We start from the raw sequence: 10,315 nt of genomic DNA, 5'->3' as shown, positions 1-10,315 counted from the left end.
CACAGTGCAGCATCTCCTGCCCATGCAGTAGGCCAGGCCAGCCTGTCTCAAATGCCCAAACTCTCCCCTTAGACCCTTGCCAGGGTGCAGTATGTCCTGGAGGCACAGTTCTCCGCTGAGCAGGTCTCTGCCAGGAATCAGCTGACCTTAGAGCCTGGCCTTGTGGCCCACAGCTTGTGAGGTCCTGACGTGGGACAGGTTCATGGCAAATGAATTTGCCCAGGACCACAAAGAGCAGCACTGTGGTGGCCCTAGTAGGACACTAGTGGGGGCCCTACCCAGCAGGACAGGACAGGGGAAGTACCTCCTCCTGTCAGACAGCAGAGGAATCCTTCCCCTCCCCACTCAGCTGGAATAGCCCAGGGCTTGGTACTTGGGTCACAGGGCTGGCAAGAGTTGGAGTGAGGACAGAGCCATGTGGCTGAAGAATGAGCCACATGCAGACCCTCCTGGTGGGCAGTGGGCAATCGCAGCCCACTGGCCTGGACACAAACAGCCAAGGGCCCACTCTGGCTCCAGGTACTTGCTGAGATTTTGGCACCTCAAGCTCCAAAATAGACAGTACCTGGGAAGACTGACAGGGCAGGGAGTTACCCATCTGCTCCTGCCTGGGCCCAACCGGAGACATGCAATCTGGGAGCCCCTGACCAGTCTGCAGTGAGGCCAGGGCTTGGGGCTCCTCCAGGTCCCTGACCTAAGGCCCTGCCAAGCTGCCTGCTGCTTATGCAGGTGCCCTGGAGGTGGTGCTGGTGAGACCATCAGGCTTCTTCCTGGACGTGGTTCAGGACCCTGAGACCTGTATTTTGGGAATGTTGAAAACCTTGTGCTCAGCAAAGCTCCAAAGCAGAGCAAGAGCAAACCAGTCCGGGCCTTAGACCTGCTGCGCAGCCCCCACCGGGTGCGGCCCCTTTAAGTGCTGCCCCCTTGGCTGCCATTGGGGGCAGTACTGAGCAGCCAGGCCAGGATCAGCGCTGCTGCCTGGAAGCTTCTGCCGGTGCCAGAGCGCAGCAGTGCGGGGGATACAGAGGACCCGGCTGGAGCTGGTGCAGCCCACCCAGGATTCGGGCAACGTCCAGGTAAGAGGCCAGGGTGAACTGCCTAGCATGCTATTGTCAAGCAGAAGCTATCTGAGAGGATGGGACATCCCCGCCCCCAAGCAGCACAGGCTAGTTCCTGCGATGGCTGCTCCAGGACAGGCCAGGGCAGGGCTGGGAGGTAAGGAAGGCTGCTTGGCCATCTGTGTGGGCTCCAGAAGACCCAGGGTCCTGGAGTTGCCCAACGCCACCCGATCCCTACAGGGAGGGGGTGTCAGAGTCCAGGTCCTGACAGCCGCAGCTGGCAACGCTGGCTGTCACCTCCCTGGGGTGGAGCCTCACACCCTGTCATCCAGCCTAGATTCCAGCCTGGCCTTGAGCTTAGGATGAAAGAGGGGTCTGACCGGTGTGGGTATTAGCCTGGGATGGGGACGTAGATTGGACTTAGTGGCCCTGACCCAAAAGCAGCCCTGTGAGCAGAAAGCTGATGCCCAGCTGGGACACAGTTGACCCTTCACAGCCTGTCCACCTACAGTCCTGCCAGGTGAGGGCATGGCTAGCCCCTCATTAATTCCCCCAGTTTATCCTGGGGCAGATGCCCCGCAAGTGGGTGCTGAGTAGGAGGAGGAGGGCTGTCACCTCTTTCTGAGCATCTCCCCAGCCAGCCTCTGGCCCTGGGGACCTGGAGGCTCTGGTGGCCCATATCTGAACCCGAGCCTGGACCCAGCCAAGCCTGCAGCTCAGGGGCTGAAGAACCACAGGTTTCCATGGAGCCTTCAGGAGTGGAAGGAGGAGGGGGTAGGGCCCTCTCCTGGGAGGCAGTGGGGGAGCTTTCCCCGCCCTCCACCCTGCCTCCCCCCCCCCCACCCCCCCGCAGCTGGCAGCCTCCTGGCCGAGTGAGCTAATTCTCAGCTGAGGAAGATGGACGCCATAAGTACATGGTTCCATGGCCTGGGCCTGACTTTGAGGCTGCCATGTATACACCGGGCGGTGTCCATGTGCACTTATGCAAAGCTGGTGGGGGCGATCTTCAGCCTTCCTTGCCTGCCCCATCAAGCTTGGTGGATTTCAGCCACCCCAAGACAGCTGGGGTCAAAGGAGGCCCAGGCATGCTCTCTGAGGACTTTTTTATGGCCTGGGCCACTCGGAGTTGAGGACATTTTTGCTTTGGATGCTTTGGATGCAGTCAAGTGTCCCCAGCCCTTGAAACCCTGAGGGAGGGGTACTGTGCTCAGCCTGGTCAGCAGGCTAGTGGGGATGTCTGAGACTTTCTGTAGGACTGGCGAAGGCTAGGGTCCTGGGACTTGCCCTCTCACTTTGCACAACTAAAAGGGTCACTCTGCATCGGGCATTGAACACGAATCTATACCTGTAAATCAATTCCAGTAAAGCTAAAATGAGCCCCATCATTCCAGCCGTGGACACCAGAGGGCAGCAGTCCTAGGACCATTTCCCCACCTTCCTCTCCTACCCGCCTGCCTGCTCTGCCAAGAAAGGGGGTTCTGTCTACCCAAACCTGCCCAGGGGTCACTAGCAAGGAGAGGAATTCTGCCTAGGGACAAGAAGGCGTGGACCACTGCAGGCTAAGCCCTTCAGGCTGACCTGGCCCACCCCCATCTGCAGGAATCTCTAAGGTCAGCATGGGTACCTCTAAGGCCGGCATGGAGCAAGCGCCTGCGGCCTTGGCAAAGGCCTGCAGCCAGGGTTGCTTCACTCCCTGCGCCCCAGGTAAGCCGGGCCAGGGTGGTGGGAGGGTAAGGGGCCTGGGCTGCAGAGGGGGCTGCCCTGACCCGCGTCTCCCCCCAGGGCAAAAGCCCCAAAAGGCCGCGTGAGCTGGAGCCGCCAGCCTGGGGACGTCTTTTAAGATGACCCGCACGGACCCACCGGACCTGCTGGTGTCGACCGTGTACCAGGACATCAAGGTGGCGGCCCCGGGGCCAGCGTCCAGGCGCCAGCCATGTGAGCAATCCGTGGCCCGGCCTGCTGCGCCCGCGCCTTTCAACAAGCGCCACTGCCGCAGCTTCGATTTCCTGGAGGCACTGGACGGGCCGGCCATGGAGGCCCACCCAGAGCCTCCACTCCTGGAGCCCGCTGCTCCGCGCGCGCGGCCCCGAGAAGGCGAACCTCGGCGCCGCGCCCGCTCCAAGAGCGCGCCCCGCGCGCCCCCGGGCCTGGCACCGGCGCCCACCTCGCCGCCGGTGCTGCAGCGCCGAGGCCGGGAGACTCAGCGTGCGATGCGGGTAGAGGGGTCGCCTCGCCGGGAGCCTGCGTACCCCGCGCTGAGCGCTCTCGCCAACGAACTGCACCCTATTAAGCTGCAGCCACAACGGAGCGGCCCTGGCCGCATCACGCCCCTGTGTGCCGCCCCTGGCCGCTGTGCGCCACCAGAGCCCCCCACGGGGCCCGCCCCCCATGTCCGATGCCGACTGGACATCAAGCCAGATGACGCTGTGCTGCAGCACGCCGCCCGGGGTTCGCGGCCCTGTGGGCCCGTAGACAACACGTCCTGGGCCCGTGCAGCCCCGCAGTTCCACGGCCTTACGGTGCCTGGTCCCCGCCACGTGGCGCTCTCGCGTACCCCCACCCCCAGTGACTTGTACTGTGCGGACCCCCGGGCGCTGTACTGCGACGGGCCCCTGCCTGGGCCTCGGGACTACTCTGAGCGCCGCAGTCAGCCCTTCAGCACACCTCCAGGCCCTACACAATTCTTCTACACCGAGGAGCCCGAGGGCTATGCAGGAGGGTTTCCGGCCAGCCCTGGTCCTCCCTTCGATGGCTACTGCCCTAGGCCCTACCCATCCGAAGAGACCCGGGGTCCCAGTCCGAGGCGTGGGGGCGGCTACTATGGAGGGGAAGTGCGCACTTTCCCGATCCAGGAACCGCCCTCCCGCTCCTACTACGGGGAGGTCCCCAGGGCCTATGGACTGCCCTTTGGTCCCCGCTACGTTCCTGAGGATCCTCGGGCCCACACCTTCTACACAGAGGACTTCGGGAGGTACCGCGAGCGTGACGCCCTAGCTCGGACTTACCCGCACTCACGCAACAGCTCAGCCTGGGCCGACTGGGGACCCCGGCCTTACCGCACCTTGCAGGTAGTGCCTCCCTCGGTCCCCGGCCCGCTGCTGGCCTCGTGGCATGGCGGCACCGGCACCAGCCCGCCCCGGTTGGCCACAGACAGCCGCCACTACTCACGCTCGTGGGACAACATCCTGGCGCCAGGGCCCCGCCGGGAGGACCCCCTAGGCCGGGGCCGCAGCTATGAGAACCTGCTAGGGCGGGAGGTGCGGGAGCCTCGGGGCGCATCCCCCGAAGGCCGGCGCGCGCCAGTAATAGTGAACTTGTCCACCTCACCCAGACGCTACGCGGCGCTCTCGCTGTCTGAGACCTCGCTGTCCGAAAAGGGCCGTGCGGGGGAGGGCCTGAGCCGTAACTGGTATGTCACTCCAGAGATTACCATCACAGACAACGACCTGCGCGCCGCCGAACGCCCGACTGTTAGGGGCTGGGAACTGCCGGGAGGCCGGCCGCGTCTGCCCGCGTCGGTGGCTCCCATGGGCCCCACCTCTGGCCGCCAGCGCAGCCTAGAGCAACTAGACGAGCTCATTACCGATCTGGTCATCGACTCCAGACCACCGGCCTGCCCAGCCCCAGAGCCGGCGGCAGAGGGGCTGGGCCGCCAGCTGCGCCGCAGCGCGCTGGACTCACGGCCCGCGGGCCCTGGAGCCGCGGCGCTGGCGCCTCCGCGTTCGCCCCCTGCCTCTGCTGGCAGCGTCGAGGAGCCTGCAGGCCCGGGCGAGGCAGCCAACGGGTCTCCAGAACCCAGTGCGGACGAGGACGATCTGATGACCTGCTCCAATGCGCGCTGCCGGCGCACGGAAACCATGTTCAACGCCTGCCTCTACTTCAAGTCCTGCCACAGCTGCTACACTTACTACTGTTCACGCCTGTGCCGCCGCGAGGACTGGGACGCACACAAGGCGCGCTGCCTGTACGGCCGCGTAGGCAGCGTGTGCCGCCACGTGCTTCAGTTCTGCCGTGACAGCGGCCCCGTGCATCGCGCTTTCTCGCGCATCGCTCGTGTCGGCTTCCTGTCCCGCGGCCGCGGCGTGCTCTTCCTGGGCTTCCCAAGTCCTGGCTCGGCCGACAACTTCCTGCGCTTCGGTCTCGAAGGGCTGCTGTTGTCGCCCACTTACCTGTCCCTGCGTGAGCTGGCTACACACGCAGCGCCTCTGGGCAGCTACGCGCGAGAGCTGGCGGCCGCAGGGCGGCTCTATGAGCCTGCCGAGTGCTTCCTACTCAGTGTGTCGGTGGCGGTAGGTCCGGGCACCGCGCCCTCCGGGGCGCCCGCTCGGCCGGCGCCCGCGCCTCGCAGCACTGGGCCCACTGTGCGCAAGTTCGCCAAGGTGGCACTGGCTGCGGGCAGTCCGGCGCGGCCGCCCCCCGTGCGGGGCCGTGAGCCTGACATGGAAACATTGATTTTGACCCCGCCACCAGGCACGGCGGGCCTGGACCAAGAGGGCGAGGCGGGCCGGCGGGCTAGAGAGGTGGCCTTCATCCACATCCAAAGGGAGCTGCGGCTGCGAGGTGTATTCCTGCGCCACGAGTTCCCGCGCGTTTATGAGCAGCTCTGTGAGTTCGTGGAGGCCAACCGACGCTTCACGCCCACCACCATCTACCCCACAGACCGGCGCACCGGCCGCCCCTTCATGTGCATGATCATGGCTGCTTCTGAGCCACGCGCGCTGGACTGGGTGGCCAGCGCCAATCTGCTGGACGATATCATGTGAGGCTTGAGGACACCAGACTCAGGCCCTGATCAGAATCCTTGCCTAGCCCACTCAGGCCCCGCACGGTCCACTCAGGGCCGCCCCCGAGCCCCGCCCACTCACTGAATCCATCCAGGCCCAGACCAGCCCCTCATGCTGCTTCTCTTGAGCCCTGCCCGGACAAATTCCCCCGCTCCCAGCTCCCCCCATTTTCCCACACCCCACTGTGCTCTCCCAACTCTTTCCTCCCCACAACAACTCACCGGGCTGCCCAGTTCCCACTTTCCAGAGTCAGCCCTCCCGGCCCACAGAGACCGGTCCTCGCCCTAGGTGCCCCCCGCTGGGAGGTGGGGTGGGCCTGAGGACCTCCAGGCTCTGCCTTTTTGCTGAGGGTCACTACTGCACAGACCCTACTCGTGCAAATGGATCCATATCTGCTCTGGGGCTCTGATGAAGCCTCTGCTCTCCCTCCCTGCTAGTCCAGGAGCCTGTGTTGACCAAAGTCTAGCATAGACACTTTAAGCTCACCTCCTGTCTCTGGGGTGTGACTTCCTCAGAGACCTTTCTTCCTGGAGAACACCTGATTAGCCTTCGTGCATCCATGCCCCAAGTGAGAAAGCTATGTGTGAGTGCTGAGCCAGACTCTGAGGTGTTGCTCATCCTGCAGCCTCTCACCTCTGACCACCTTGGTCTAAGTCTTGCAGGAGAGGTTGGATACTCAGAGGTCTTCAAGCCAAGGGCAAGCCCACCAGCCAGAGGGGATTTGGGGCAGGAAAAGCAGAGCATCCGGGTGTGGGCACATGCCAGGCAAGGGTCTGGGGTCTGCCCATACCCAACAAGATGGCCCTAGACAGGTGCCAGAGTAGAACCTGGTGGTGGGCATGCAAAGGCAGGCCCTAATTTGGCAGGAGGTCAGAAGCATGTACATAGGATGGACCAGCTGGGAGGACAGCACAGAGGCCTTCCAGGAAGCTGCATCTACCTGCTGCCAAAGGAAGGACCTGGAAGGTTCAGGGGGATCCTCAGATAGTTGCCGGGTAGAGAAAGAGGAGTGAGTTAGCAGCCAATGGAGTTTCAACTGAAGAGCTATGTGACAAGCCCGAGGTCAAGTCCCTCCACTGCACGATTGCACAGAGGTCCCAGTGCTCTCACTCTGCTACTCACCAGCTTGGTATGCCTTGGGGAGCGCACACCCAGACGGCCCTCCGCTGTGCACTCTCCCCACCACTCTTCCCTTGGGCATCCTGCTCCGCACAGGGGCTCCAAAGAGGACCGTGTAACTGAGAAAGGAGATAGGCCAGGCGCTGTGCAAGGGCCCTCGTGGATCCTCTAATCCCTTCGGAGCCAGAGGAGGGGGCATTAAGCGCGATAAATTGTGAGCCCTGCCTCCGCGCCCTGCTCTCACCCCTGACGGTGTCTCCACCCCGACACTCCTGAGCCCCCGCCCGGGCCTGCGATTTGCACCGGCCCGGTGCCCCGCTTGCTGCAATCGCTGCTGCGCCCCGCCACGGGACCTCCGCATTGGGCCCTGCGCCTGAGGGCCCACAGGAACGCCCCTGGATGGGAATCGTTTCTAGAGGGCGAGCGCTTTCAAACCAAGTAAAATAGAACTTGAATGTAGCTGCTGCTTGCTGTCTCTTCCTGGGTGTCTGGCGAGGGAGGTCACTGGTCGCGGGGGGGGGGGGCGCTCTGGGAGGGAGCTCCTCGGCCGGTGGGGTGCGACCCTCGGGGGGTTGGTGTGTGCTCGGAAGCGTGGCACTGGGGACTGGGGGGTTTCCTGGGCGCATCCCTGGGGCCTCCTGTCCTACGCCTGCTTCACGGGCCGCGTAACAGTCCCCCTCCAAAGTGCCTTCCCCCAACCCCAGTGAAAAGGAATTTTTCCGTGGGCTGCCCGTAATCACTTCTCGTTTCCCTAATCCACTTTCCCTTTAAATGCGGCAGCGTGGGCACAAGGCTGCAAGGAACTGCACCGCGATTGGTCAGTCCGTGCCCCAGGTCCGGGGCACGACTGGCTGAGGCTCCGGGCCTCAGGCAGCATGTACCCACGGGATTGGCCATAGCTGTCATAGAGCCCGCCTCCGACACTCGGCACAACCCGGGGTTGGGTGGGAGAAGGGACCGCGGCACCGGGGACAGGCACTCCGGAGAACATGGCGGCGGCGGATCTCGCCCAGATTCCTGAAGTGGACATCGATCCGGACGGCGTCTTCAAATACGTGCTGGTCCGAGTGCACTCAACGCAACCCTCCGGGGCTCCGGCCGGGGAGTGCAAGGAGATCGTGCGTGGCTACAAGTGGGCGGAGTACCACGGTGAGGGCGGGGCGCGCGTGTGGGCGGGGCCAGGAGGCGGTGGGCGGAGCCGGAGAGGCGGTGGGCCGGGCCGGAGAGGCGGTGGGTCCTGGTGGGCTTCGTCCTGCACCAGCACCTAGAGAAGTCTGGGTCCTGCGCAGGAAGGGGTGCCACGGCCCGACTCCTCCCTAGCCCCGGTGCTCGCCCTGGAGCATCCCATCGAAGCCTTCATCCCTGTGCCAGCCGGGAGGGGCTTCCTTTCCACTGGGGAAGGGGCTGCTCAGAGGTGGCCTCCAAGGGCACCCTGAGCACTTCTTGAAGCTGTTCTGCACATCCCAGCCGACATCTACGACAAAGTGTCTGGCGAACTGCAAAAGAAGGGCTATGACTGCGAGTGCCTGGGGGGTGGGCGCATCTCCCACCAGAGCCAGGACAAGAAGATTCACGTCTATGGCTACTCCATGGTGAGCCCTGTTTGAGGTCCCTGTCCTGGTTACAAAGCCCACCCTGGACCATTTGACCCCACACAGAACGGCCTGACTTGCCTCACAGGAGACCTGGATTCTCCCAGTGGGTTCAGAACCCTCTCTCTCTCAAGGGCCTAAGGCTTCCCCTACATTTTGCAAGTGGCACTAGGGGTGGGAGGCCAGTTGCCTTGGAACAGGAGGCTGGGTGGGTCTCTCCCTGACCTGGGGGGCTCTTGGGGGCAGTCATTGCTAGGGTGCAACTCAGAGCCCACAAGCTCACTTCTGGAGCCCTCTGTGCCCCCACCTGTGTGTGCCCAGGACTGTCTGGTGGTGGGTTTGGTACCCCTTCTAAGCCCACTCTTGGCCTGGCTGGACTCTCAGAGCCAAGGGCCAGGTGGAGCTAGTAACTGTCACCTTTCCAGGGCTATGGTCGTGCCCAGCACTCCGTCTCAACTGAGAAGATCAAGGCCAAGTATCCTGACTATGAGGTCACCTGGGCTGATGATGGCTACTGAGGCCCAGCCCCCACTGAGGACTCTGTCCTTGCTGGAATCCCTCCTGAGAGGCTGGCCCAGCCCTTTTCTTTTGCATTTCTTGGCAATGTGCCAGCCCTCTGGGCCTCAGAGGCCAGACCAGCCAGGCTTGTGGAAATTAAAAGCTTGGTATGCCTTGCGGTTCCTGTGTCTTGGCTTCCTGCCCCTTGGTCATAACTGGGGACCCCTCTACTCAGCCTCTGGAGGCCCCAGGGCGTGTCAGTGCACACTTAGCCCCTTGGGTCTGATAAGGGGCCCTAGGGTACTCCCATTTATGGTCTGATTGCTCCTTTGCAACTGCTATCCCCAAGGACACCCCGGAAGAGGCCCCACAAGGCCTTGCACAAGGAGTCAGTACCTGGTCCCCTGTGGCCAGGTGAGGCCTGAGATACACAGGTGCTCCTTCCCAGAGCTTAGCCCAAGGTTCCCGGCAGGGGAGCTCCAGTGGCCACTGTCCTGGCCAGCTAACATTGGCTATCACAGGCCCTTGGGACCACCTTGGAGACTTCTCGTGTGGCCAGAGCAACTGCCAGCCAAGGACACAGATGGTGTGACCCACAGCCTTTGCTTTCAGGGTTGAGTTCTGTGGCCACACATGGACCACTACTGGGTCCCATTCACTCTGACAAGGCCAGGGCTTCCAGCTTTTAGAGCCCCCTCTCCTGGACACTCTCACACCCTCAGGACCTTGGCCCCTGCCCTGGGGCCCCCAGGCACAGTAGGACATAGTATGCAGTGACAGTGGGTGCTGGGGGAAGCCAGGGCTAAAGCTGGCAGGTCCCACGGCTAGACCCTCCAGGCCACCTCTCCAGGCAGGCCCTTTGCAGACACTACAGACCAGCAACCTGAGGTCACACAGCAGGAGGTCAGGCAGAACCATGCTCCTCCACAGTCCTGGTGTCCCTCGTGCCCCAACTGTGAGTCTTTTCCTAGAGAACCAGAAGTTCCTGGGCTTCCAGGAGCCCTGTGCCTATTACAGACCACCCAGCCTATGGCTGCTCAGGACAGTCTGAAGGGTTTTGTTTTTTGTTTTATTTTGAGATAGGTCTCCTCCATATGTTACCCAGGCCAGCCTCCTGACTCAGCCTCCCAAGCAGCAGGGTTACAGGCATGCACCACTGCACCTGGCTCAGGGCAGTTTTGAAGGATGAGTAAATGAAGGGGTGGGAATCCATAGCCTGAGCTACATGTGGGGCAGGAGGGAGAACGTTACGCCCTCATACTGG

General features: G+C 63.0%; 2 protein-coding genes across 3 annotated transcripts; both read left to right on the top strand.

The window, feature by feature from the left end:
* Positions 1–968: 968 nt before the first annotated feature.
* Positions 969–7,763, top strand: AJM1 (apical junction component 1 homolog). 2 transcript variants are annotated; one of them, XM_081280922.1, is made up of 2 exons: positions 969–1,076; positions 2,658–7,763. In XM_081280922.1, the coding sequence occupies exon 2, from the start codon at positions 2,900–2,902 to the stop codon at positions 5,819–5,821; it is 2,922 nt and encodes a 973-aa protein (XP_081137048.1). In that variant the 5' UTR covers positions 969–1,076; positions 2,658–2,899; the 3' UTR covers positions 5,822–7,763. The 2 variants fall into 2 exon arrangements, with proteins under 2 accessions (XP_081137048.1, XP_081137049.1); XM_081280923.1 differs by lacking the exon at positions 969–1,076 and having other exon boundaries at positions 2,049–2,762; positions 2,841–7,763.
* Positions 7,764–7,892: 129 nt separating this feature from the next.
* PHPT1 (phosphohistidine phosphatase 1) lies at positions 7,893–9,230 on the top strand. Its single transcript, XM_081280924.1, has 3 exons — positions 7,893–8,110; positions 8,429–8,553; positions 8,979–9,230. Exons 1-3 carry the CDS (start codon positions 7,951–7,953, stop codon positions 9,069–9,071), a joined length of 378 nt encoding a protein of 125 aa, XP_081137050.1. The 5' UTR covers positions 7,893–7,950; the 3' UTR covers positions 9,072–9,230.
* Positions 9,231–10,315: the final 1,085 nt, after the last annotated feature.

Source organism: Spermophilus citellus, assembly GCF_964194105.1.
Source record: "Spermophilus citellus genome assembly, chromosome: 2".
Classification (NCBI taxonomy): Eukaryota; Metazoa; Chordata; class Mammalia; order Rodentia; family Sciuridae; genus Spermophilus; species Spermophilus citellus.
This window is presented reverse-complemented; position numbering and strand designations above follow the sequence as displayed.

Excerpts from the sequence above, each read along its gene's own strand:
- AJM1 (XM_081280922.1), top strand. The coding sequence starts at position 2,900 with ATGACCCGCACGGACCCACCGGACCTGCTGGTGTCGACCGTGTACCAG.
- PHPT1 (XM_081280924.1), top strand. The coding sequence starts at position 7,951 with ATGGCGGCGGCGGATCTCGCCCAGATTCCTGAAGTGGACATCGATCCG. Across the intron at positions 8,111-8,428 it reads CAAGTGGGCGGAGTACCACG|CCGACATCTACGACAAAGTG; the intron begins GTGAGGGCGGGG and ends TGCACATCCCAG. Across the intron at positions 8,554-8,978 it reads ACGTCTATGGCTACTCCATG|GGCTATGGTCGTGCCCAGCA; the intron begins GTGAGCCCTGTT and ends TCACCTTTCCAG.